This window comes from Osmerus eperlanus, chromosome 10 (assembly GCF_963692335.1).
Source record: "Osmerus eperlanus chromosome 10, fOsmEpe2.1, whole genome shotgun sequence".
In the NCBI taxonomy this organism is placed as follows: domain Eukaryota; kingdom Metazoa; phylum Chordata; class Actinopteri; order Osmeriformes; family Osmeridae; genus Osmerus; species Osmerus eperlanus.
Window position 1 is genome coordinate 4,896,424 of NC_085027.1, and position 27,733 is coordinate 4,924,156.

The window sequence follows — 27,733 nt, forward strand, 5'->3', positions numbered from 1 at the left end:
TGAGAGACCAAGCCACATAGTAACGAGCTCCGTGAGTGTCGGATGCAGCATATTTCATGTCAAATGAAATGTGAAGTTTATCTGTTAACGTACATTGTGCACGTGAACATTGTTATAGATAATGCAAGCGGCACACAGACCATTCGGAAGCACGGCCGCTATAAGATAAACTGTGTTGACACTGAATGTACACACAAACGTGACCAGTGTGGGTTGCTAATAGGATTGATTATCCAGTTAGTTGTCACTATCATGTCATACTATGCCTTACTGTACATTCTGTTTCAGTTTCACAATCTGAGATTAAGCCACTATATGATCCAGTACTATTGGTTAATGAACATAATTACTAGTTTTTCACGATGTGCTTTTTGAGAGGTATGCAGTAAAAGGTCGGTATGGGCAAATTGGTCTATTTGATAGATTTTCATTAATTTAGCTCATTGGGCCTGTTCCTTATTGACATAATCTGGGTCTGTGGGATCTTCATTTTTACCTGAAATGTGGACATGCCTTTCATAATATGAACATGCATTTCATTTCTCTGATGCATACATTAATTTAAATATGAGCTGATTGTGCCTTATAGGCTATATTTGCTCAATTATGGTTGTAAATTCTGTCAGAGCCACTGTAACCTGAATTATTATCACAGCATCAGACACATGTCTGTGGTCATTTGCATTTGAGCACAAAGCTAGAATAACAACAACAGTAGGCTATAGTTCAAGCATCATTGTCCATGGCTATTCTTAATTCATTAGAAAGAAGACGATTTTTCTCAAGCTGCTTGTACAGATGGTCTACAGTCAGAAAGCATGAAAGGAGAGAAGCATACAGATATATAAGACAAACAAGAGTTAGTCAAAGATCAACACAAAGACATCCCACTTCACCACAACATACAGGGTTAGGGTTACTGTACCTTGTGTTTCATCTGATATAACACCTCTAAACATCTGTGCTTATCAATAAACTTCACTATAGTAACAGAAGCAGTCCTGCTTTATGACAATGTCGACTATGGTAACAATAAAACCCAGGTATGAAAATCCCGTCTTTTCTTTGGTGGCGACTGACAGAAAGACATTTAAAGAGTATGCAACTGTAGAGCTCAGCTGTTATTTCAATATAGCCAAGCCCCATCAGAAAAAGTTCTGGGTGTTGACAAACCTGTCTGGAATCCAATAAATGAAATTGTGAGCGCTTTCACTTACTTCTATTCTAGTCCCAAGCTAAATCTACCCAAAATACACAAACATGGAACTGGAAGAGAAGCTTTCAATTTTATTCAAAGCTACTCAACAATAAATTAAACACAAAAAAAGAAGACGATAGAAATTAAGTTGGAGGAGAATCGGGGGAACGGCTGACATAGATGGAAGAATGTTTATTTTACAGAAAGCAAAATGACTCAAAGTTCTGTACAAGAGATGGACTCGTGAATGCTGGTGGCAGCAGAGGCCCAACAAGCAGTGAGACAGGACAGATAAGCCGTTTACAGAGGAGATAGGAAGGTGGGCGATGCTGCATATAGAGATGCTGCTCAACCAGTGGGAAGCGTCTGGGATGGAGGGATTTAAAACATTTAACTGTGGAGGGAAGAAAAAGAGATGGGGAAAAACAGAATGGGTTTAAGTGGAAAGCAATTAAGGAAAGTGAACAACATGCAGAATGAAGACAACAAAAACAAAGTAAAGGACAGGAGGGATGAAAAAGTACTGAAGGCGATGAAGCAGAACGAACATGCATTTCTATATTGGGCAATATTTAGCATTAGACACTAGAGCTAATAGCTGCAAATACTTTTGGAAAGTTATAAATAATACAGCAAATAATCTAATTGTCGGGGCACTATAAAAGTAAATCCACTATAAAAATAGCCAAACCGAATAAATGTTGTATAACAACTAATATAGGTCAGTTAAAGAACTGCAGCATTCATACATGACACTAGGGGGAGCAGCAGTGTAAGTAAGTGGGGAGGGTGTCGGCTAAGGCACACGCAGGCACAAGCAGGTGGTGAATTACATGGAGGTCATGTCGTTGAGGGCGTGATCCAGCTCCTCGCTGATGGCCTTGTACTTGAGTTTCTGGGCATACAGCTCATCTATTGGGTGGAAGTCAGAATGGTGGCGTGGAGGAGAGGAAGATGATGGGATGATGGAGGAATGGAACGATAGCAACCGGGAGGATATAGCAAAGAGAAAGGGGGAAAATTGGAAAACCAAAGGATTGCCAGACAGACAGACTGAAATAAAGGATAAAGGAATGACGAACAAACAAAACGTGACAAGTGTAGGGTTGGCACATGGGCTGCACATGGACTGCTGCTCTGTCAAATTCCTCAGACCCAGCAGGAAATTATGTCACACATATGCTTGTCCTTTCACAGCTACCAGAGTCACACCATCAGTGGTATGAGAAATGTCTTTGGCTGCAACACTACAACAGGCCTCTGCGGACTGCTGCTCTGGGGCAGTCTGTCAAGTACAGAACTGACTGTGCAGATATTTGCCCAAGAAAATATTCCTATACTCTGCTGACTGGATAAATAACATGACACTATAAAAGGGTATTGAGAGAAGTCCTGAGAAAAATAGAAACTGAAAGGTATGAAGGTATAATGCTGTAGAGGAGTAAACAGTCAATAAGCCCTGTGTCTGTGTAATATGTGTACATTTTTGATTAGCAAAAACTACAGAAGTATGAAAAATAAAGTTTAAAAAGAGTCATACCCTCCAGATCATCAATGGTCTTCTCAAGCTTGGCGACGGATCTCTCTGCGAACTCAGCACGGGTCTCAGCCTGAAGTAGGAGAACCATACATTTATAACTTCCATAATGACACCAAAGACATCCTCCAATGCAGAGAACCCACCTGCTAACACAGCAACACTAACGTGAACTCACCTCCTTCAGCTTGTCTGTCAGGACCTTGATCTCCTCCTCATACTTGTCTTCCTTCTGTGAGTACTGTAGTGGAATAAAATAGCACGTCAAACACTCACCCATTCATGAAGTCAATAATAAGTTTGAGTAACTGACTCTAAGCGAATATGGCAGCACAATATGGGACCCGATATTGAAGCAGGACACCTACCTTCTCTGCCTGAGCCTCCAGAGACTTCAGGTTGTTGGTCACAGTTTTCAACTCCTCCTCAAGCTCAGAGCATTTTCTAATAGTTTAGGAAAAGATGAGAGAACAAAAATAAGAGATTAAATTAATAAAGGACAGAAAATGTTTCAAATGTACAGTATGTGCCACTAAGTTGCTGGTAAATGTCCAGGCTGTTTGAGTGTGTTCCTAAGTACCTACCCCTCAGACAGCTCAGCACGCTCTTCTGTACGTTCCAGGTCACTCTCAATGATCACCAGCTTACGGGCCACCTGGAGTCACAGCAAGGACAAGCCATCAGGTTAGATTAAGAGCAGCATATTAGGATAAGTCATACGTATCTTCTCCTCGAACACTTGAATGGCACCAGAGACAGTGATTGTGCAGTGACGACAGAGTGTGATGAGGCCAGGTTAGGAGACTCGCCTCCTCGTATTTGCGATCGGCCTCCTCAGCAATGTGTTTGGCTTCCTTCAGCTGGATCTCCTGCAGCTCCATCTTCTCCTCGTCCTTCATCGCCCTGTTCTCAATAACCTTCATGCCTCTAGAGAAGGAAAGATGGAGACACATAACAACAGGTCATGACATGGCCCCTCCCGTTCATCAAGTTAGTAGAATGTTTACGGTACAGGTTATTATAACCCTGTAAGTCATACAGTGCAGTATGGTGTACTGCAGTGATACAAACGCTCCCATAGGTTGGTTATGAATGGAACGACTTACTTGCCATAATGACAAGACATCTCTCCTGTAAATGTGGTTCTGGTGTGTTTGATATGTGTGTGTGTGTATGTGGTGTTGCCCACCTCTCGCTCTCATCAGCCGCCTTCTCAGCCTCCTCCAGCTTTGTCAGAGCTGTGGACAGACGCTCCTGTGCACGATCCAACTCCTCCTCAACCAGCTGGATACGTCTGTTCAGGGAAGCTACATCGCTCTCAGCCTACAGAAGAACCACACAGAAAGAGTGCAGAGTCAACCTGGAGAACACCATCTTCCTCACACACACACATACATTTGGAGTATTGTTATGCACATTTTCCATAGTATGTTCTGAAGGGGGGTGTTTTGGGCGGATTTTCCTAGTCTGGCTTTAACTTCATCACCAACTGACAGGTGTTGTATCTATTCAAGATACTGTGCAACATATCTATTTGAAACCTATTTCTATCAGGATTAGGAGGTTTGGATCTAGGTTGTGAGACTACAGCGTGCTGATAGACACCTTCACGTGGCTATAGGCCGTTAGGCTATATGATGTTAATTCAAAGCTAATTATTAGACTGTCCGATAATGTACACATCATTTTACGCGCGCGCGTCACATGATGTGAAAAAAAACACAGATTCTGCAAGGAGAAGAAATACCTGGATTCTAGCATTCTGATAAACAATCTTGTGTACAGATTTGCACGAATACTGTCGGTAGCCTGCAGACTAATTGTATTAAATTATTAGAAACGGCTTACAGACTCCCTTGCTTCCCTCTCCAGACAGAGTTCCTTATGTAGCTTCGCAGCTAGATCTTCTGCGCCGTCAGCCTGCTCTTGCAGTGATTTTATTTTTCTTTTTACAGCCTCCAACGATGCCGCCCCAGCCATTTCGCATGCAGTCTGTCTGTTTTAAATACGCCCTGATTTATCCTGTGTATTGGTACAACACGCGCTCCTTGGGATGCGAGACGTTGGCTGATCCCTGCCCTGTTTGTAATCTACAGCTACTGTGAAATACCGGAAGTAACGGTTTTTCACATTGCGCTACATTGCATCAGAACAACTAGTCAATGCTGAGACGGAATAGGGTGAATTCAAAGCCTTATTTCGTGCCAGAAATTATAATTAGTAGGGAATGTGTGGATACTTTATTTATATAAGGCATCTATAGAGCATCCCCTACTGGCCATGCTGGTGAAATCCTTTATTTCCCCGGGTAATTCGCTTATTATTTCTTCAGAATGCTGCAAAACATAAACCCTCTTAATTAACCTGGGATAGTAGCCTACATAGGCTTATGCTATTTATTTATAAGATATAAATGCATAAGTAAACACGATATTGTGTTTATATTGTGTTTGATAAAGACGGCATAAAATAATAGACTACAGTTTCCTGTAAAATATTATAAGAATAACCATTTATAAATAATAATTGTTAATATCCGTATTTATACCATGGGTTAGGCTACTTTAGCAATTATGAGGCCTCGTGAATTAGGCCTATTTGTGACATGTAAAAGTTACCTTTTAAATTACGTTCAGAAGAAAGATCAAAACGATGGATGAAACTAGAGAAGAACATTTTTCAACTTTGCTTTAACTTCTTAAATTGTTTAAAACTATTTGGCAGACATTCTTAACGACCCCTAGATCTGAACACTATCGGGAGGGGCATTGCCTAAACCAGTAAGGTGTGACCTTACCATATACAGCGCATGGCTAAATTTACCCTCCTTTGCATTTACGGTATTTGTTGTCCTTCCGCCCTTTTAAGTCCTTTCTTTAACGAGCTCTCTCAAACTGCAATTATAGTATATAGGTGCAATAACAATACCTCCTAGTTGCTTAGGATAAACTCTATATATCCTTGATAACTACTTGACAGACAGTATTGAGAGACGGATATGAGAGAACTTGGACGTGAACGTGGATCTAATTGGGCCTCCACGGACAGTAGGCCTGTGGAGTAGGCCTAGGCTAGTCAGCGCCACCCCAAACTTACATCCGCGGCTTTCTTCTCAGCGAGCTCCAGTTTCTCCTGGGCATCCTTAAGAGCCTCGGAGTACTTGTCCAACTCATCCTCAGTTCCCTTCAGCTTCTTCTGCAATGCTACCAGGTCATCCTCAAGCTGACAGTCGTTGATGGAGGTTTAGTTGGAGAGTATGAGAAGCAGTTGGGAGCGCACGAGAGCACGATGGCACAGACAAACACAAAGGAGCAGAAAAAAACAGTGTGAAACCCTTTCACGGGGAACATGATAAATCAACTTGTGACAAATTATCTGTAAGTCTATAAGTTTAAGTCTAACAGTTAAATACATAATAAAATCACATATCAAGAAAACATTATAATAGTAAATCAGAAATAATTCCGTATGATTATAGGCCAATAGGCTGATGTATACCAAACAATTACATTGGAGACTTAATATACAGCACAGCCTATGGTCTTTCCCCCAACAATATATTTCCATTGTGACTCGACATTTTTATTTGTATTGATCCTCTTGATCTTCTGAGGAATTTAATCCAGAGAAGGTTCCATTGCACTCGGTGCCAGGCACCCACACCCCTGAGACACAGTGCCACTGGCAACCGTGCGTAAAACCGCTCTTTCTCGACCAATCCCGACCTGTTTGCTCCTGTCCTCCGCTGCCTTCTTGTCCCCCTCAGCCTGCTCAGCTCTGTCCAAGGCATTCTCCTTGTCGAGCTTGAGCATCTGCATCTTCTTCTTGATGGCATCCATGGCTGCTTAGTGTTAAGGTTGCCGCGTCAACCGTTACAAAAGAAAGTGAATTGAAGGACGAGAGGCTCCGAGCGTCTGAACCACACTGAATGCCAAGCTGGAGTGCAAGCTCGCGCCAAACGTAGGCTGTCAAATATGTTCTTTCGAAGAGGAGTCACTGGATCCCCTTGGATACCCAATACCTTTTTGGAAACAACTCCAGCTGCTCTCCTCTGCGGGCCCTTTCTTTTTTATGGATCTCCTCGGCGATTCGCTACTCAAGACATTTGACAACTTATATGACTATACAAGGACCATGAACGTCAAGGAACCTAAGGAGTCCCCCCCACTAAGACGTCTGTTCCTATTTCTAAAATACCACTGCCGTACGGGAGTCAGAGACAAGATCACTAAGAAGTATGAAGTGGGAACAGAACAAAAACGTTCAGCAACACTTAAATTCATGTGGAAAAAACTGCAGAAACAATAAATTATAAACATTTAAAATATGTTTGTAAACAAGTTTGTCCTCACTTATTTGTAACACCAATATCGAAACACCCATTTATCGTCAATGTCAATAAATGCTTCACATTAAGCAAAGTGAACATGTAATACATGCCTAATTTATTTAAAACTAAAACATTATTAGGTGCTTTGCTGCACAAAGAGTGGTTAAGCTGAGGGCTATCCCATTAGCTACAGGCTAAGAGTTTCTGTCAGTGGGGGCTAAAGGATCATGTCAGGAAGTCCCCCAGGGCATTGTTCACCATCTGAAAAGTTAACAGATAGGCATAAACATTGCGTGAGGTATTGCTTGGGGTACATCATTAACCTTGTCCCAAACCTATTTGAGATCATCAGTGCTTAAGAGCGATCTCAAATGGGCTTCAGTGAAAGACATGAGGGGCTTTGACAGTTCAGCCATCCCCCTTCTGTGACGGCCTCAGGGTCGTGACAGTCTCAGCTGTTTACCATACCCAGTGGGACAGGACAGAGGATCTCTGCAAGCACTCTGATTGGTCGTAGGGTCTGTGCTGCGGGGGGGGGTCAGATGGCTGAGCGGTTAGGGAGTCGGGCTATTAATCAGAAGGTTGTTGGTTCGATTCCCGGCCGTGCGAAATGACGTTGTGTCCTTGGGCAAGGCACTTCACCCTACTTGCCTCGGGGAGAATGTCCCTGTACTTACTGTAAGTCGCTCTGGATAAGAGCGTCTGCTAAACGACTAAATGTAAATGTGCTGAACTTCCCCCTTCCTCTTAAGGCACCCTGACACATGATGAATTAGATCCACGGATGTACCAAAATATTACGTCAACCTAATATGTAGTTCATTTTTACAAATCTTATTCAGCAATCGCTCAATACATGCAAACTATGAAGCATAGCAAAACAGATCATGCAAATGAAGCATTGAGAATATCTTCACATTACAATCTCTTGAATGTCTCAGTGACATTTCAGTTTCACAAGACCCTCGTCTTGTGCTCTCTGTTCCTCTCGTGTGCTTCTGAGGGTTATTTTTAGTATCTTCAGACTTGGAGACCACCTGTTCTGCACTGCCCCTAGTCTACAACAACTACAAATGAAGGAGACTTGGCCAAACCCTCGGCTTGTCTTACATGAAACTCCCTCAAGATAGTTGTAGATGGTGGAACCAAAAAGCGCTGTTCTGCACGGCACCATTTTTTATGCAAAATGTATTACAATGTATTGTATAATGCAATACACAAGATGTACAGTTTGAGAAGTTAACATGTTGGCTAATGTGTGACATCCCTCTCTGGTATGCTTTGGGGTGGGCATCTTTTTGAATGTGTGGCAGTTGTCACTCTTGTTCGCCTGAGCTTTGTCCAACTGTTAAACACCACAGGTGGCCATGCCTTTCATGCACGGAGATCCTAAATGCTCACAACAGAATCCATGCCATCCTGCCACTAATAAAAAGAGAGACAGTGTTTGTGATGTTTACAACTCTTAATTGTTTACAGGGTCTCTCTGTCATAGTATACATTTACTTCTATAACTGTGCATACTTATTCCAGAATATGGGCAATTATGTAGGTTTACCTGGAATCCAATACATACTATTGACTGTCAATCAAATAGTGTTTGTAATTGTATGTATGTTACATAGGCATGTAAAATGTATTTATTTGACATATAAATGAATGACTGGGATCTGCTTGTGTACAAGGTTCTTCAATCAGTCTCATGGCCCCTGGCTGACAATAGCATGTCGGTTAAACATTCCAAAAATTCCTAGTATGGTGAATGTTTCCTGAAACACTGGAGAGAGATACATACTTGTGATCTCTAAATAACTGTGTGGACCCTCAGGACCTCTGAAAGTTTTCCTAATTAGTTTGAGGCCGTCTGTTTATGTGCCTGCATGCACTTTGATTTATTGTACCTTTTGTTTTAACTCTGATAAATATTCTGTTGCCGCAGGGTATGATGAGGTGTTTAAAGAATAACAGGTGTCTTTCAACTTTCTCCAAATTCTCTCAAGAACCAGAAGTGTGTGGATTTGTTCAAACCCTATGAGTCAGAGAGAGATGGGGAATAAGAAACAAAGACACACATGACTAGCCAACAGCTTCCCCGTTTACTATTTTGTGGTTTGGATGAGTGGAGCTTGAAGTCATTTGGATGACAAGTGGGTGTGATTTGGGTGGGTCTGCATTTGAACACTGACAGCAGCATATAGTATAGGTGGCAATGCAAGTTACAACACTAGTATGTTATTCTGCCTCTAAGGTGTCTTAGAGGAAATACAACTTTATGACGTGATTGACTGACATCACATCACATTCATGACATAACATTCAAAGAGCTTAACATGTTTATACCATAGTAGGCCATAGTAGTTTATTTGTATATCAAATAAAGATGCCTTGTTTGGGATTTTCGATAATGGGATAAACTACAACTACAGTATGGTAATTATGGTTAAAAAAATGTAATAGTAAAAAATATAGCGATGACAGATCTCTGTAAACTGGAGTAATACAGTTCAGACACACAAATGTTATGAAAATGTTATGCCTTTAATTGAATACATGTTTTACTAAACAGTCTTTGATATACAGGACTTTGTTACTCTGGGCTTTAACTGATCATTCAAAGTCTGGATGGTTAAAAAGAACCTGACAACCAAACCATTATTGTGTCTAGTGCATATAGATCAGGCATTTTAATTCAGCCAGAAATTAAAGAGGAACCAATCAGTAGCGAGATCCCCTGTGTTAGTTGAAGGCAGCAGGGGACACTGTCTCTTTAATCATATACTGGGAGCAGCTGTGCCAGTGTAATTGACATTGCCTCCTCAGATTTTAGAGGGGGGGCCAAAATTAGCACAGGTCTCAGGTCCAGCCCAAATTAGAACAAGAGCTCACTGCTGACTAAGACTTACCATCGGACCCATTTCACTCCACAGGGGAGACACTTAAAGGGGCACTGCCTGCAAAATGTGACCTCTTGAGGAAAAATACCCGTGTCCAAGGCTTCTTCAAATAACAGCGATTAACCACAGTTTCCATGCACAACCAGGGGAAAGTTACTAAATCTGTGTACTGTATGTATGGTGTACCCCAGTACGGTATGACCATTCTTTGTCAACTATAGTGATGCTTGGGCCTTAATGATGGTGCCAGGCCTCAACATGCATACTACAATACAGTATCAACTTGTGTATAATCAGTTTATGAATAATAGTGGGACACGGTACCTGACATTTTGTGCTTTACAGTTAACTACTCGCACAATAACATCATGAAGAATCGAGAAGAGTGAGTCAGGTCAAGCCAGCTTGAGTGTTCCCTCTGAAGAGAAACTAAGGAAGGAGCAAAGCTGTGGATCAATCCAAGAGATTGCAGGGATCACAATGTTAGCCTGTCCTTCTGAATACTGAAAGCACATATCCACTTGCAGCACACAGAACACAAGTAGGCCTGTGTGTTTACTTTGAAACCCTTTATTTTCATTGAATACAAAAAATATCGTTCTTGTGGCCAGATAAATAGTTTACATACTGTATGTTACTTCATATCCATCTTTACTGTAGTCATTTCACTGTCATTGAATTCTGCTGAGGGAAAAAACATACAGGTATGAACATATTATTCAATACCATTTAAAAGTTACAATCTTAACAGCAACAGATACATCTTAAAATCCTTATCTTTATCATTCAAAAAAAAGTTTATAGTGGCTTAAAGACAAAAAAATAAGAAAACTGAAAATCGATAAAACTTCAGTGATTTTACTGGTACATACATCAGGTAACAGACCTAAAAATTCAATTTGCCGTAGTTACATACCAACGTGTCGGGTACATGCCCATGGAATGCAGTACAAAAATGCGTTGTCTTCATATATATAATATACATTCTTATATATACTGGTGGAACTTTTTACACTGCAATACATTTAACTTTGACAGATGTACCGTTTCTTTGAACCTACAAAGTCATGTTCACAGCAGGCAGAGAACTGGGGCAAATTGCAGAGTATGTAAAAAAGAAACTACTGGACAATGTGTGAGATATCAATATTGAATACCCATTGATACAAGCAATACTTATAATCAGTACCTCTCATCAACAACAGTGGAGGCAAAAGAGTCACTCAAACAGACCGGATGCTGTATGGACTACAGACTAAGGCACTAATAAACTACAAATACCAGATGAGAGGACCAGTGTTCAACAGCAAATACAAACTCCAGACCAAATTTCACACAAACGAAAGAAAAGAATACCTGCAAAAAGGATTATTTGTAGTTTGTGTGGGATTATTGTCATTTTATATGCAGCTCAGACTACAACTATCATTTCCGGTCGTGACTAAAATGAGTAAAATCTGTAAAGCCATGCATTGGACAACGCTGGACCAGAACCTCGATATGCTTTAGTCTGCATACACTCACTGTCAATAAGACTAAGGAACCAAACACTACAATCAAACCTGGTCAGCAAAAGGTCAATATATTGCAGTAGCACATCCAAGGAAGTCGCACAGAGCACCTTTAGAATGACTGACACGTGCAAAACACCACAAGCATGAGATGTAGTCTAGCGATCCAGATGTGTTGGAGCCACTCATTAAAAAAAAAAAAAAACCCTCTATAAAAAGGATCATGTAAAGAGGTTAAACCGTGTCGACCAGCAGGGAAGAGTAACCACCAGAAGCACAGTACATGGTGCATAGTGGACAAAGACGCACCACTCATTCAAGAAGTCTACAGTGTCACTAAAGCACTCCACAGTTTAGTTTTCGAATTATAGAAAGCACGTACTACACGCTTGTGCTAAACCCTGCTGTGGCTGACGGCTCACACTTGTCACATGATTTGCATCAATCCAAAACTGCCTAAAAATCCCAATGCATGATAAACCGATACTCCTACTCCTTGCTTACGTTATAGTGTTTCTAAAACGGCGTCTCTTCGATATTGCAAGGGATGGGGGAACTATGTAGCCACCAACAGCAGTCCATGTGTTTGAAGGGCTTGCTTGACACACTTGAGGTTATAGAACACAACAACGCCCTCTAAAGCACCATTAGTGTTATTGCATCGTGAACTTCCTGAATGGCTCAAAACGTAACTGTAAACTAGCAAATGTTTAGTAGGAAATGGGAGACCTGGGCATGCAATGGTCCATGTATGATTGATGCAGCTCTCTGACCTCACTGTAGAAATTCTGGTACATTTCTCCTTAAACTGCTTCTTTACCTACAAACACGTTATCTAAAGTACAGGAACCCCTATAGTGTCTATGGTCAGAGCATTTATTGGAGTTAAACACTGTAATACACTTGAACAGAGGATGTCATAAGTCTTAAGGGATCACACAGAAAAACACCCATAGTAAGAGACTGACCAACATTTCTACATTTGTATTTGAAGCTTAGTTTAAAATGGGTATTTTTTAAAGTCTGCAATATATCTATATGAGAAGTGTCTTAACTAGCTTGTATTGCAATACTTTAGTATTTCCCTACAATAACATTAATTGTACTCCAATATGGTCCAAATACCTCAACAGTCCAAATTATCAGTCAAATTATTGGCACTGAAGCACCACAAAATTTGTACCAAACCAGAGAAGTGTGTGTGTTAAAATAAGGATGTCTGGTGTGTACTTCTTGTAGCATTTTGCATGCTCCTCTGTCTAAGGGCTTGGATCCACAGTAATGTTCAGTTCTAGATAAATCGCTCATTCTTCAGTTAACTGTACTTTCAAATTTAGTTTGACAGTTAAATGCTTATTCCGAACAATTTTTTGGTAAATTATGCAAGACAAGTAGGCTGTTAAAAGTACCACAGTAAGTATGTACAGTATGATAAGCTTAAACATGGGTACACAATCTTAGAGCTTTAACACCATTCCTAATCGAAAGGAACATTTCGGCGTCCACATCTGGACTTCAACCCCGCTGAAAGAGCAGGAACACAAAAGGCCAGCTTAGCTGAGCCGCGTCACGCACCAACATAAACAATCATTTAGGTCACCACTGTGTGCATGGTGAGCCCATGCAGCCTACAAATACAGACACACGCCCACACATACACCCCCCCTTCGCCACACGCACGCACACACACAGCGGCGGGATACTCTCGTAGCAGCTTTGTCAGTTGTCGTCCTCGCGGAGCTCGCTGGGCAGGAACTTGTATTGCTGCTGTCTGATCTGGGCCAGCTTCTTCCTGGCCTCCTCCAGCTCCCTCTCCTTCCTCAGCATCTCCTCCTGCGCTGCGATGATCTGGAAACAAGACGGGACGGCTCATTACACCTGACCGACCGCTTCAGTCAGCACAGAGTATAGTACTGCCACACTAAGCAACAAGAACTATTAGCCATGGTGTATGTAAAGATATGAACGTTTGATTATGTGCTTTGACATAAGTAAGTACCCAGTACAATGGAGTCTTCCCTGCGAGAAGCTGTTAGACTGGACGGTAACCGTGTGACGAAACACTGGATTCTCACCTGTGCAATCCCGCCCACAAACTTGGTTTTGACTACCACGTTATTGTCGTCTGCCTTGTCGAAGGCAGCCTTCTGGGCTGCCCGCACAAGGTTGTCCGAAGCCCGCTTTACTGCGTTCCCAGCAGACTTGGAGGAAAAGCAAGCCATTAATAACAGCACCACTAATACAAAACAATCTTTTTTGTTAGCATTGATATTCCTTTTTCTTATTCTTTCAAGAAGCCTAATGCACCTGTAATCTCCTCATGGCCTCCGAGTCCTGGTCTGCCTTGACCTTGCAGGCCACCAGGAGCTGAGCGGTGGAGGCCGCTACCTGCTTGGCGGAGGAGATTAGCTTCTCCTCGCTGGCGTGGCCCTGGACAGAGGCATTGGCTGCCTCGCACAGGTTACTGGTGGCGGCCGCAACCAGTCGTGCCTGGAGGGAGAGAGAACACAAACACGAGAGGGTTCAAACCCAATATGGCACCGCAAGATTTCTCAGACAGGATTTGTGTGTGTGTATCGACACTGACCGCAGAGATGAGGCCTTGGGACCACTGTCCATCATCCAGCGCGTTGGCAGGGATGGAGCCCACCTTGCCCTGCGCCACCAGCTCCCGCTGAGCCGCAGAGGCCGATTTCACCAGGGCACTGGTCGCCGCGGCGATAGACTTGGCCGCCTCCAAGATCTGTTCCTCGAAGTTCAGAGTCTCGTCCGCTTGCTGGTGAGAGGGGGAGGCAGGGGAGGAGGGAGGGGGGCAACAGTCAGAAGCAGAAATGACCCAGTAACCAGACAACCATATAATTTCATCTGGACATAGTCAGGAATACATTATTTTGCACTTCCATCTCTTCAACCAAGTGTTCAGGATGAAAACGACGACAGAGCCAGCGAGGGAAAGAAACACAGGACAAGGGCTACTCCTCATGAGGGCCACATGAGTTCTGGCTCTCGCGTTCACACACACACGCCGTCACACACCTCCATATGCTCGCGCACAAACGCACATACACACAGAGAGCACATGTCTGTAGACAGGGCGGGACACTGTAGGAATATGTTTGATATATAGTTGGACTGAATAACAACCTAATATATCAAACATATCAGACAGAGCCCTGCAGAGAAGGCTTCCACGAGAGAGAGAGAGAGAGAGAGAGAGAGAGGGGGAGAGAGAGGGGGAGAGAGAGAGGGGGAGAGAGAGAGGGGATGGGAGGGAGTCTAAATCTCTGACCAGGGATACAGTGAATAAAAACTGGGAACAGGGTGGGATGGGGAAGGGAAAAATGGATGGAGTCGGTGGGGGGGGGTGACTGGGTGTAGGAAGTTCAGTAATGGTACAAAGGGGGGGGGTCCTCCTGACCAATGTTGATCATCTGTATAACCTGATAAGGGTGTACAGACAGACTGTCTGGCCTTGGTAAGTCAGGTCAATACATCACTGCAAACTACTAAATATAAGACACAAATATCTGATTTCAGAGAATGGGGTTGCCATAGCTACATTTACACTACTGAACACTACCCTCAGACTGTGAGCAATAATTACAGTGCATTTTTGTCTCCACCGACATACAAAAACACACACTGAAGGAGTAGATGGACTGATACAAAAAAACATGCATGCACACCGTTGACAAACAGGCTACAGAACTACAATATTTGCCACAGAATCCGTTTCCTAGATATTTCACAATTGATATGGAATATGAACATTTTTGGTGATGGTGATCTTTTCTATGGAGGAGGTCCTCAAAATATCCAACAACCTAGTCCTTTTGCTGTACTACAACTCACAAGTTTAGGACGGAGGGGATTCAGAGTCAGAAGATGCACTTGAGGTTGGCCTCTATCTGGCCTCGGTCGGAGCAGATGCATAGTGGGAGATGTCGTCTCCTACCTTGGGCTTGGCTCTGGGTTTCAGCTGCTCCAGCTTCTTGGCCGCTGCCTCGATAGATGCGGCCGCCCCGAGCAGTTCTGTCTCGGCTATCACAGTCGGGTCCTCCGGATCCACCCACTCCGTGCCTGTAACACACACACACACACACACACTGTGAACATATGCAAAGATGTACGTTTCCCTTTTGACCCACCCACACGCAAAGCAGAGTTTAAGAAAGCATGCTCCACACCACTGAAATACACAGGACAAGAGCAAAAAGGTTGTGCAACTGTGCATGCACGGCAGATGATGGCCAAACACAGGTGGACGTGAAGGTGTCGCACTGTTGCCTGAGAGAGAGAGAGAGACACAGAGAGACAGAGAGAGAGGGGACGGTCAAGTGAAATGAAGAGCGTAGCTGGATGGTGATGAAGCCATTATGGACCCACAGGTGGCCCTGTGGAAAGTGCCATTCCATGGGGAGAAATGATTGCGAATCCTGGTAGAAATGGTTCATGAGGGAGTTATAAGTGCTTGGCTTGCAGGCGGCATTCCCAACTTACCTCCGTCTGTTGCAAGAGACAGGGGAAAGACAGGGGTGTTACTGAGCAGTGTTTAGGAACCCACAGACATAAACATAAACAGAACATCCAAACAGGTTCAATTGCAGTCTCGGGAGTGAAAACATTGCGCTGAACTTCGTTTTGATTCCGCCAAAAAACACAAAGCACTGCGCACATTTCTGTACAGTCCCATCGAGTGTGTTATGTGCTGCAGGGGAGGGTACAGGAGTGTTGTTTTGGGTTTTCCAGTAGCACTAGCGGTCGTCTCTACCTTTCATGGCCTCGGCGGTCTGGATGAGTTCGGTCACGGCCCCAGCCACACGCTTGGAGTGCACCACCAGGTGCTGCTTCTGCTCCACCGTGGGCCTCTGAAGGACCTGGGGACAGACACACACATACTCAGGAAACATGCTTGTCCAACCAAGAGATGTCTTCCAACATGAAGCGAATCGTGTAGCGTGGGTTTGTATATATTATGGCATGGTGTTTGTCGCCGGTGTGGTTTCATTTTTTTCCATTGTTTGTTTTATCCTTGTTGCATTAACTAGGGCCTTGTGTCTTCCGTTAATGCAACAAGGAGAATACAAACAAATGAAATTATACCACATCAGCTACATATTGTTCAGAAAAGAATCAGGACCAAATCAATCCAATGTACCTCTACTTACAAATTGCAATAAACCTGAAACTTCAACTTGTAACTCACCAGCAGAACATGGTCTAGTAGGTCGATGTAACCTGTAGTGCACTCAGCTCCGAACATCAGTGCCCGGCTCCTCACCTCCTCGTTCACTTCTTGGTGGTATGCCGCTTGCTGAGGGAACAAGAGATACTACAGCGTCAGAGGCCAAAGGTCACAGGAGCGCCTACAGGGTACAGCAGAGTGGTAGTGGTGACGTTCAGGCCAATACAGGTGGATGAGGACCTTGCACGTGGTCAGCATGTCAGAGATGGCCTTGCGACTCAGGTTGGCGGTGTGGATCACGTCCTCCTGCCTCGTAGAGTTTCCTGCCGACACCGCTTTGGCTGTCGCCATGGTGATGCCCTTTGTCATGCGGATGAACTCTTCGGGAGTGGTTGACTTGTCTGGGATATCCCTGGACTGGAATACCTGCTCCGGAGAAAAACACGGTTAAAATTTGTCAGTGTATGTCTGCACTTTTTTAAGATTATACAATTTCTGCCCATTTGTTAGGCTGATAAGTTAATTTCCCTCTGAACCCCCACATGGCCTCACACACACACACACCAAAGCGTTTAGTGTTTGACTACCGTAAGCTCCTGCTTGATGCATTCGATGGTGGCCTCCAGAGCCCTGGTCCCCCTGGTCGCCTCGTCCTCCACGGCCTTGACAGTCTTCAGCAGGGAGGTCACGTTGGTCACCATCACCTGGGATCAGTGGAGGAGAGGTGGTGAGACACTTCACTATGGGATGTTGTTCCACCTACAGCCACCGGGGGCACTAAGCCATCATCTTGGCTAGAGAAAGAGCTCAGGTGAATTTTATTACACAGAGGCTTGAGCAGAGACTAGCATGAATAGACTGCTTGTTTTGTGTCATTTTGTGTTAATTTGAGTGAGTATATAGAGGGGACCTAAAGAACAATGGAAAGGGATTTTTTTCAATATCTATCTAGAATCGAGGGTCACGTAATCGGGGTTGAGCCTCAGGGAATTGAAAGGTAGGGGGAGCACACCTGCCACGTAACAAACCCCACAGCACTCAATGGTCGGAGCTAGGAGGAACCCCACACAGAACCTGCTCATCTCGGGGGCACAGAAACCCAGTCTGTTATCACCCTGTCCCAGGGTTACTTTGAGTCTTGTTAAAACTCCACCTCCACCACATGCTGCTGCTAGGGGAGAGCGCAGCAAGTTCGGAACTCGCTGCCAATTGACTTGACGGGGGTCATTGACGAGCTATGAGATTACGGCATGCTGATGGCATGGTGTGGGGTTGGGGCGGAGGCGACTGATTAATGGCTTGTCCCTGGAGGGAGGAGGGGATGGCTGCTATGCACACGGCATGCCTTTCACCCAGGAGAGCTCACCAGAACACCGTTAATATCAGAGTTGGGAGGAACGCCATGTCCTTCAGCCATGTTTCTGGAGGAGGACTAGGTGTGGATTACAGTATTTAACGGTACTAGTTTAAACAAAAGTGCAGCAGGTCAAACAATGGATAACAAATGCCACGAGTTTCCAGTACAAATATCCTTTCCAGCTACAGCTGCGGTGCCCCAACACTAGACTGGCTTCAGACGACATGCCGAGGAGAAGTAGCGTTACCTTGGCGGCGCTCTTCAGCTGGTACATGGACGGGTCGTCGGCCGCCTTCCCTGCCGCACATTTGGTGGCGCCGATCAGCTCGGCGAGGGCCTTGGCAACGTCTTTGACCGCATTTATCAAGACCACCTACAGAGAGACAGGGAACACATGAGAAACAGCAGACCGAAATACAAACCAAATGAGCATACTCGGCCGTGTAAATATTTGTACTGTACGGTTGTAAGACAAGGATAAAGAAATAACAATTTGTTAGGTCTTGTCACTTTTTTTTACCACAACTAATTGATTCACTGTCAATCTGATCGTAAAAGCTCTATTTGTTACAAATGCCTAATCATGTTTAACATGCTAAATAAAATATAAAAAGGTTTAAAAAATCCAGAGTGATAAGTCGACCTGTGTCTCAGGGTTATCGGAGCCGATGCTGGCCGCTCCCAGCTTCACCACGTCAGTTAGCTGGGTGATTGTCTTGGCAGATGATTGGGCGGCCTGGGCCAGCTTGTCCTGACCAGAGGCTGCTCCAGACACCAACATCTTGGTGTCCTCAACCAGAGCCTTGGCTGTCTTTAATATGTTCTCCCTGAAAGAAAGAAAGAGAGAGAAAGAGAGAGAAAGAGAGAGAAAGAGAGAGAGAAAGAGAGAGAGAAAGAGAGAGAGAAAGAGAGAGAGAGAGAGAGAAAGAGAGAGAGAAAGAGAGAGACGGACAGAGAGACGGACAGAGAGAGACGGACAGAGAGAGACAGACGAAAAACAGATGGTAACAGTTATCATTGTGAAATGTTAGCTAACACAGCAAAAGGCCTTTTAAAACTGCTATGAGGGGAAATAACATCAAAAGTTATACCTCTATTCTGTCTAACTGATATTCTTCAAATGGATTACCTCTTCATTCTCTAACGACTATCAAAGGCAGACTGCAGGTAAGTTATATGGCCTCCAGTGCTGGGAGACTTCCTCTCATTTCAGTGAGGGTGATTTGTAGATTCTAACTCAAGCCATTTCCTCCACTGTGATCACCAGGTAATATGTCTTCCTGTCACTGAGGGAAAGGGGCGGGGATGGCCTAGAGCCTGATTCCAGTCTCTGCACTCACACTCTGGACCCAGAAACCCACAGACCGAGACCCACAGACACAAACAAAGAGACATACAGACAGTTCCACACATCTAAACATCCCATCATCGACAATCCCACCTGTGGTCCGCAAACGATTCGTCGTTCTCGGCGTTGAGGGTGCCCGCTGAGGCGAACATGATAGTGGTGTCAAGGTCGGCGATGATGCCCGACACGGCGCTGGCGGCCGTGATGCAGGCCTGAGTGCCCTTATTACCAGCCTGCAGGGCAGACAGCACCATGGACACCTGTGGAAACACACACGACATTCACAAACGACGGACTGAGATGGCAACCCATTTTGGTGGGCTTTCAACCTCATTATTTTTCATGACAAGGTTGAATAGTGTCAGCAGCAAACAACAGTTCTTGAGAACTTGGGAGAGGTCAGTGTGACGGCTGAATGGGTGTTTAAGCTCAGCTCTGCCCACACTTTTGAGTGAACACGTTCCTTTTTCACTCTGATAGACGGGGGAAAATAATAGTTTACTCAAGCTGCAAGGATTGTTTCCATTAGTCTAGAGGCAAACAGATTAGCACAAACAGTCGAGGACATGCATACAAAGGGATGTGTGAAAACCATTGAATTCACTGGAAAGGATTGAGAGAACGCTCAATATCATTAGACATTTCATGCCGAATGAAAAACGTTCACATTAAAAGACACCAAGTGTTCACTTCCGACATTCTCTTTAAAGAAGCATATTTTTACGATAAGCGCATCAATGCAAAAAATACTGATGCCTAAGCTTTTTCTCGGAAGAAATCATTTTGGTTCAGCATTTTTGTTTTAAACTGCAAACTGAAAGATCACCGCATTGATTTAATGCCTGTGGAATACTTATCATGCATTATTGAGGGGAACTGAAGATTCCTATTACCCCAGCCACCAATTCAAACAGTTGTAAAAATGGATGCTTCCGTAAAAGTTGCAACACACGCAGGAAAACCTTTATTTAGGACCTTGAGTGTTGTATGATTCCTCTGGGGCACAAAGGAAAAGCTCAGGGTCTTCCACATCAACTGCTAGAGCGTGCTGAACCAGTGGACAGTTGTTCCAGTACCTTCTCTGTGACAGCGCGAGCACACTCAATGAGCTCCCTCTTGGTGAAGCTGTCGGAGGGGGTGACCTGCAAGGCCCCGGCCTTCTGGACCAGGTGGATGCAGCCGTGGCCTAGCTCCTGCACGCGGGTCTTGATCTGGAAGCCAATCTGGAGAGGAGCGCAGGACTGGGTTACATTTACATTTGAATCATTTAGCAGACGCTTTTATCCAAAGTGCCCTACAAAGTGCATATAATAAGTACAGCAGACAATCGATGATCAGAAGTACATTGGTCTATCATATTTCAGTGGTCAGACTCAAGGAACGCTCTGGATTTAACCTGTCACATTTACAATTCAAACTACATCATCATAAAGGATAAACAGTTTAACAATGTTGCTGCCAAGTCATGGCGGCCATTTTGTCCCTGCTCTCTCCTCTTGGTATAAGGTTGCGTTACAGTTAGTTTCCAGTACTGGTTTGTTCACCTCCTCTGGCTCTGCGGTGTAAGCGGCCAGACGGCCCTGCTGGGCCAGTTGACCGTAGTCTATGGTGACCTGAGACGCCAGGCCTCCCAGCTCCTCTGTACACGTCACAGACTTGGTCATCTAACAAACACACACACACACACACCACAGGTTGTTAATAAGGGCTGACATTTCTGAATGGTTTTGTCAATTAAATTATTTAAAACTCTTGTTACTTATGTCTGAGTAATTTCTCACCATTTCCTGAGCAGTGACTGCGATGGCCTTGGAGTATTTCACCATAGTAGTCTGGTAATCCACGAACGAGCCCTCTGTGTGAGGAGGAGTGCCCTCATCCAGCTGACACAGACACACACACACCCAAGTCAGCCTGCATTACTGACAGAATCATTACCCTGTAATTCATTAACAGTACTGCACATTTTCCAGACAAAATTAATTCACCTTCATTAGTGATAATACGCACTTCATGCCTTCAATTATGAGATAACCGCCAGAGCATCAGGCTGAAAACCTGCTTCCAACATCTGATCACAGCTATTTTACCATGCCTAACAAACAAACATCATGTGATTTTATAACCTGTGCAATACAGCCATTTTATTAACTAACGTACTGTAAAACGCTTTGATATGCAGTTGTCAATGTTGTATTGACAATATTACTGATTGGTATCCTCTGACTTAAGCTATGATTTAATTCCCTCTTATTAAAGGCACACACAAGGAGAGCGGTTATCACAACGGATTATTTAAGGATTACCACAATTTAATCAGGACAATCGCGTGTACGCACACACACACACACACATCTTGCAAACAAAGCGATACACCATAGGTACAATAATACTGTACGATCACTGAAATGTTTAAACGTCAACGGTAAGATTCAGATCAGATGGTTCACAAAAACCTCCAAATGTCTCAGAAAACCTCAGAATGACGGAAAACAAGAGATACAAGCGAGGAGGTTTTTCAAGCGCTGCTCAAGATCACAGGCTTCTTCTTGCCTTCACACTTCATATGTGTCAGTTCCCAACATGACTGTTAATTGGATGACAGAGTCTTGGTGTCACCAAGTCGGTTGCTAGGAGAAGATCAGGGTTGCGAAGCCCTCCCCCCCACACACAGAGACACATACACCGCCACAACTCACCTTGCCCATGGCCTCAGCGATGGAGTCCACCATGCCCCCCACCATGCCGACCTCGCTGGCTGCGTCGTTCAAGGTCCCCATGATGTCGTCCACTGCCTCCTTCATAAGCAGGGCGGCCTCGGCTATGGCATCGTGAGTGTGGGACGCCTGCAGACAGAAAACTGTTAACCAGCCTGTAGTTTGAATCTCTGGAGGCCTTTGATTTATTTGACCTTTAAACCAGGAAGAAGAGGAAAAAAAACCACATTGAGAATCTTTTTCACTGGAGACATGGCCAAGAAAGGCAACAGAGCAGCATTTAAAAGTTACATTGACACATGACATTGCAAACATTGTCACACATCACAAAACAACAAAAACGGTGTCATGTCAGTGACACTTCAGCATGCAGCATGAAGCCATGATGCTGTTGAGGGGGTGAGGGGGGGGGGGTGAGGGAGGGGGGGGGGTCAGATCAGACTACCTTAGGGTTCCCCCCTCCCTCCTTAGCTGCGTAGAGCATTTGCAGGGCGGACTCGGCCAGGGTCTTGGTCTGGTCCAGGAACGTCATCTGCTGCTGGTGACTCTGTAGCTTGGAGGCCACGCCCACTGACGCCACGATGAGCGGCTCGAAGTAGCCGGCCAGCTGGGTCACCTGGGAAGGGGGTCCAAGGTTAATGTTATGGACGCTGCCATTGACTTGGCGTGGCAAGGTCACAAAGAGTTAAATGGCGGCGATTTGATGGGTACCTTGTGACCCAGCTGGGCGGCCTCCCCTCTGGCGGCAGTGAAGATGGGGTCGATCAGGTAACCAATCTCCTGCACGGTGGAGGTCAGCTGCTCTTGCAAAGCCTGATGAGTGCGGAACAAGCGATGTCATGAATCCCAATACAATTTGCCCTATTTGTTCATTATGATGTAGCAAACACAACCATCATCTATGGACAGTGAAAGTGTATCCCCATAGCTCCATATTTCACCACACATACTGTATGCCAACAACTCAAACATCCAAAGAAGACTCGCATGGTAACTCTGATCCCGCCCTGGGGAGGCAGTCTGACATAAAATGGCTGCTGGCGCTAATTAGCAGCAGAGCTGGTTATAGATCGGAGTGCAAAATAAACTCAGAGAGGGGGGAGGGGGGGAGACAGAGACAGAAAGGGAGAAATGGGAGAGAAAGAGAAATAAAGACAGGAACAGAGGGAACAAAAACAGAGGGAACGGATGAGAGGGTCACCCTGGTTACCTCCAGTGAGATGTCATCTCTGCAGGGCAGGTTCTGGCTGACGGCTGCCAGAGAGGCCTGCTCAATGTCCCGGATACATTTGTTGATGTTATCAATGGAGTGGTCACACTCCCTCTGGCCTGGGGCCTTGTCTCTGAGAGAGGGAGACATATTGGGGTTGGAAAGAGAGAGAGAGACAGAGGGTGGAGGGATAGAAAGATAAGTCAGAAAAGAAGATATTTAGCGGATGTTTCTATGTATTATGACAGTAGAGACACCGAACAGGAAGTCTGGGGGCATGCTTTGATACCATAACATTGTCCTCCTCTCAACCCAATAACTTCACTCAACTCTGGATTGGTTTAGATTGAACGTGGTGTCCCTGAACTTTGTCGATAGATCATGTTATGCTCGGCTTAATCAAGTTTGAAGCCTCTCAGTGTTCAAAGAGACAAGCCATGGGGAAGCAGTAAGTTAGGTTGACATTCTTTTTCTTGCGTGATGACTCACTGCTCAGCAACTTCTAAAACGAGCACTCTTGTTCAGATTCAGGCTGCAGTAAACCCTGCTAGCGGCTGAGAAGGGAGAGACTGGGTGGTGATAAGTAGCGTCCTATCTGGCACAGCAGGACCCTACTGAAAAGCCGGAGTAACAAACGTTTTTGTTCTCTGTGCAGGCTCACAAATACATGGAAGACAGAACTGGCCAACTTGTTTGAATACTAATGTGCAGATGTTCTGGGCTGTTTCTATGCAATTCCAATGCTCTGAGCGCACGTTCCATTTATCTAACCTGATGGCTGTGATGAGACTCTTAATGGAGTCCGACACAGTGCGAGAGTGGCCAGCCAGGACAGACCAGGTGGGAGGGTCTTTGGGGTTGATAACCAATGAGCGAGCAGTCTTCAGCAGGTGGGTGGAGCTGTCCAACATGGAGCACGCCGATTGGACGATTGGCTCCTGAGCAGCAGAGCCCTACATTTAAAACATACACAACATGTAACAACATGAAGAACACACGGGAAAATACGAAACGTTTTAACGTTAAATATAAGAATTTCCTGAGCGGGACTTCTGGTTTGTGCCCATACCTCGCTGCTGATTTGAGCAGGGACGCTGGCAAACTCCGGGTTGGATGCGAACGCCGTCAGGTTCTCCACAGCCTCTATGAGAGGAGCTGTGGCCACGTGGCACTTGTTGCGATTCTCTTCAGAGAAGTCTCCATCCAGGGCCTGGAAAAACAAAGAGAAGGGCCCACGGACACGCCCGGGCACACAACGGTCAGTGGCTCGCATGGAATCCCTCGCTGCAACAACACAACAAACTGATAAAGCTGCGGTCGTTTCTCACCTTGATCGTTTTGACCAGGTTGGCCGTGCTGTTGGCCACCTCCTTGGCCGACTGGACAAAGTGCCTCTTGGCAACGGGGTTGGCTGTCTTGGAGGAGGCCAGGCGGCAAGCGTTACACAGAGCTGAGGTGTGCTTTGCCACTATGGTGGCTGCAGAGAGAACCTGGGAGAAAAGCGTCTGGTTTACTAATGTAAAAAGCTGGGGATGTTTTCATGAGGTTATAATTTATGAAAATAACAGGTCGTTCAGTAAGTGGTCTGACCTGGGATGGGCTACTGTTGGGTTCCACCAGGTTATGACAGGCCATCTGAATTGCCTGATTGGCCCGTGCAAACTGGATGGGGTCGACGAGCCCCTGATGCCCCGCCTGGCTGTTTGGGTCGGACACGCCCACCAAGTAAGAAGCCTGTAGAGAGATGTGACTCATACTCACACACATTTTGAGGAAGAAGAGTGTTTCAGATATCGGCAATTCGATCAGGTTTTTCTAAGATTTGGGACTTGTGGAGGTATCTCACGAGAGTGCCTCTCAGGGATTTATCAATACCCGAGCACTGCAGATCGAGCAATGTTGCGACTGCAGTGCGTGATGGATGACGCTTCAGAGCAAAACACGGGTCACAGTCCTGGCTTGCTTTAGCTCCCAGCCTTACCTGCCCTGCCGCCTCTGTGAGACCGCACAGCGCCTTGGAGGCCACGCCCACGCACTCGCCAAACGCCGGCACGTCTCCGGTTTTACAATTCTGAGAAATGCCCGCCATGGACTCTCCCAGGACCTGTACCAGCAAAGACACACACACACACACACACACACAGAAGAAAAGAGCAAGCAAAGAAAGAAAGACGGATTAGAAACGTAAGCTTTAAACATTCTTTACCCGGCTCCCTTCTCTTACTCCTCGCTCCTTCTCCCCCACGGAGCACAGCGTGTTTTGATTGTCAAGGCAGTGCATAGTGCTCATTGCTCATGGTGGAGGAGGGGGTGGAGGTGGTGTTGGGGGGGGGGGGAGGGTGCTACAGTACCTTGGAGTTCTCCATCACGCTCTCGATGCAGTCAAAGTAGGAGAGGTCGCTGACCGGCTCGTTGGGGTTGTTCAGCATTCCTTTCACTGCCTGAGAAAAGACAGGGACGAAACCATACACAGTAAATCACTTGGCTCACCTACAGCCTTGGACAGCCTTTGAAGGCATGGCCAAAGGAGCTGCAGTACCATCACAGAATATCACTTGTTAGTCTTGTATGCTTTGCAAATCTTTTTTATTGCTACAACTTCTGTCAAAAGAAGTAGCGAAAGTGTTTACTTTGAGTACGTTTACAAGGGCTACGGTTCTATTAATAACTTCTGACGGTACTGTGGCTGAAGCTACGGCTGAGGAGGAAACGGCCGTGCTACCTCCAGCTCTCTCAGGGCATTGTCACACTCCTTCTGACCAGGGGCTTGCTGGGTACACAGGGTGATGAGCTGGTTAATGCTGTCCGTCACCGCTCTGAAACACAACAGACAGAAGAGAGGTGTGTGTTTGTGTGTGTCAGGGAGCACTTACACCCGGCGTTCAGCTCCACTTCACAAACACAAGAGGCCAGGCTCCATTGGTTCCAAATCTAATAAGGTACTCTTGGTCCTCCTCTCCTCTCCAGCAGGCTTCAGTGAGCCCAGACATTCCACAGTCACACGCCACTTAACGGTCCAATTACCCAACAGGAAATGAACAGAATCCAGAGGCCTGGGGAAAGCAGCTTCCCACCAAGGGTGAGATGTTGTACTGGTTAACACGGCTAGATTGGAGGTGTGAGAATTATCACAAGGCTCCGCCCTGGCGTTGCCACAGTATGGAGACAGCATATCGCTCCTAAAGATGGTGGAACACACAGGACTTTCCGTGTAATGCGCATATCAATCACGATACTTCGTCAATATCAATCGTAACATGGAAACACTTTCCATGATATATTCTCCACCCGTACTCATGGGGTTCAGGCCCAGGTGAGGCCCCCTGTGTCGGGTGAGACCGGAGCGGGGTGTGGTACCTGGCGGCTGCAGCCAGAAGGTTCTTGGCGTTGGCTGCTCCAGGGTCCACAGAGAGGGACTTGGCAGCCAGGAGCAGCTTGCTGGAAGCCATGGAGATGTTCTTCAGGTTGCCGATGACCTGGATCTGATCGTCTTTCCTCTGCAATACAGAGGAATATTCATAGATGAACTCCTGCACTGAATCGTGTAAAAATAAAAATGGCTACGAAATCTTTGAAGAGTTGAACTTAATTTAAAGAAATAACTTCATAAGCCATACAGTACATAAAAGGCAAGCAGGCCCGAACAATATCTAAAATGGTACAAAGGCTATCTTAGGATACGCTGAGAACAACTTGTATACCCTTGTTCTAGTTATAAAATAAAAAAGACCAGAAAACTTGTAGAATGAGGGCTTTGTTCCCTTCCCCTTCATTCTAAGACTATATTTTGTTCCTCTGTGAACCCTCATCCGAGCTGTGCTGATGTGGTCACCTGGGCCTGATTAGATCATCAATATCACGCTACACGCATTTCCCCTCTACAGATGATCAATTCAGACCAACCAGGCAATACATTTGTATCTCAAATACAATCATATTGAGTCAATGTACTGCTCTGAGACCATTATCTAACACAATAAAACATCAACTGTGCAAAGCTAATCAATCAATAAGCCTAGATATTCTGTCTCAACCATGAATGCCATATTCCAAATTATACTGCATCTATTATGGCCAATTTGGTTAGAAGAGAAGAATTACTTTTTTTGAATCATTGGCCACTGACTATTATATTAGAAATAGAGATACCCTTCCAGATCTCTACAAGCCACAATACCTGAGTGTGTCCAGCCATCTCGATGCCGGCATCCAGGAACTCGTCAAAGTCTTCGCTGAACTTTCCGGATGCCATGGCCAGCTGACTGCTGGAGCCCCGGGAGGCATGGACCACGTCCCCTGCAGACTGGTTCAGGCCCGCGGCCGTCTGGTTCAGGTCACACTGGGCCTCCTGGAAGGACTTGGTGGACAGGGGAAGCTACGTGGGAGGAGAAGATAAGAGACAGGCAGTTGTGATGACATTATATTTGTAACATAGTCAGAAATTCC

At 45.1% G+C, this 27,733-nt stretch overlaps 2 protein-coding genes across 3 annotated transcripts in view; both read right to left on the reverse strand.

Moving 5' to 3' along the window:
- Positions 1-1,370: 1,370 nt before the first annotated feature.
- Positions 1,371-6,665, reverse strand: tpma (alpha-tropomyosin). The gene is made up of 10 exons (XM_062471043.1): positions 6,461-6,665; positions 5,832-5,957; positions 3,925-4,058; positions 3,545-3,662; positions 3,320-3,390; positions 3,104-3,179; positions 2,914-2,976; positions 2,739-2,808; positions 2,032-2,110; positions 1,371-1,592 (listed from the first exon to the last, which is right to left on the reverse strand). The coding sequence occupies exons 1-10, from the start codon at positions 6,572-6,574 to the stop codon at positions 1,589-1,591; spliced, it is 855 nt and encodes a 284-aa protein (XP_062327027.1). The 5' UTR covers positions 6,575-6,665; the 3' UTR covers positions 1,371-1,588.
- A 3,851-nt stretch (positions 6,666-10,516) lies between these two features.
- Positions 10,517-27,733, reverse strand: part of tln2a (talin 2a) — a 65,524-nt gene continuing 48,307 nt past the window's right edge. The window contains exons 30-58 of one of the 2 annotated variants that reach the window (XM_062471037.1): positions 27,465-27,662; positions 26,645-26,784; positions 26,010-26,103; positions 25,639-25,728; positions 25,269-25,391; positions 24,878-25,021; positions 24,616-24,777; positions 24,357-24,497; positions 24,059-24,240; positions 23,288-23,420; positions 22,789-22,890; positions 22,523-22,693; positions 22,060-22,206; positions 21,142-21,243; positions 20,905-21,024; positions 20,437-20,583; positions 19,454-19,620; positions 18,656-18,839; positions 18,260-18,385; positions 18,022-18,087; positions 17,243-17,359; positions 16,896-17,081; positions 16,677-16,784; positions 16,242-16,347; positions 15,426-15,550; positions 14,058-14,246; positions 13,778-13,960; positions 13,546-13,671; positions 10,517-13,318 (exon numbers count right to left, since the gene is read on the reverse strand). In XM_062471037.1, coding sequence (XP_062327021.1) covers positions 13,190-13,318; positions 13,546-13,671; positions 13,778-13,960; positions 14,058-14,246; positions 15,426-15,550; positions 16,242-16,347; positions 16,677-16,784; positions 16,896-17,081; positions 17,243-17,359; positions 18,022-18,087; positions 18,260-18,385; positions 18,656-18,839; positions 19,454-19,620; positions 20,437-20,583; positions 20,905-21,024; positions 21,142-21,243; positions 22,060-22,206; positions 22,523-22,693; positions 22,789-22,890; positions 23,288-23,420; positions 24,059-24,240; positions 24,357-24,497; positions 24,616-24,777; positions 24,878-25,021; positions 25,269-25,391; positions 25,639-25,728; positions 26,010-26,103; positions 26,645-26,784; positions 27,465-27,662 — 4,008 coding nt within the window. In that variant the 3' untranslated portion in view covers positions 10,517-13,189. The remainder of the gene's footprint in view (positions 13,319-13,545; positions 13,672-13,777; positions 13,961-14,057; positions 14,247-15,425; positions 15,551-16,241; positions 16,348-16,676; positions 16,785-16,895; positions 17,082-17,242; positions 17,360-18,021; positions 18,088-18,259; positions 18,386-18,655; positions 18,840-19,453; positions 19,621-20,436; positions 20,584-20,904; positions 21,025-21,141; positions 21,244-22,059; positions 22,207-22,522; positions 22,694-22,788; positions 22,891-23,287; positions 23,421-24,058; positions 24,241-24,356; positions 24,498-24,615; positions 24,778-24,877; positions 25,022-25,268; positions 25,392-25,638; positions 25,729-26,009; positions 26,104-26,644; positions 26,785-27,464; positions 27,663-27,733) is intronic. The other variant, XM_062471038.1, reaches the window with a different exon arrangement.

What these genes read in the sequence shown, in the direction of transcription:
- tpma (XM_062471043.1), bottom strand. Translation starts at nt 6,574, where the DNA reads ATGGATGCCATCAAGAAGAAGATGCAGATGCTCAAGCTCGACAAGGAG. An exon ending in CGGAGGACAGGAGCAAACAG is followed by an intron (nt 5,958 to 6,460) that starts GTCGGGATTGGT and finishes AACGACTGTCAG; the next exon opens with CTTGAGGATGACCTGGTAGC. An exon ending in CTGAGAAGAAAGCCGCGGAT is followed by an intron (nt 4,059 to 5,831) that starts GTAAGTTTGGGG and finishes GTTCTTCTGTAG; the next exon opens with GCTGAGAGCGATGTAGCTTC.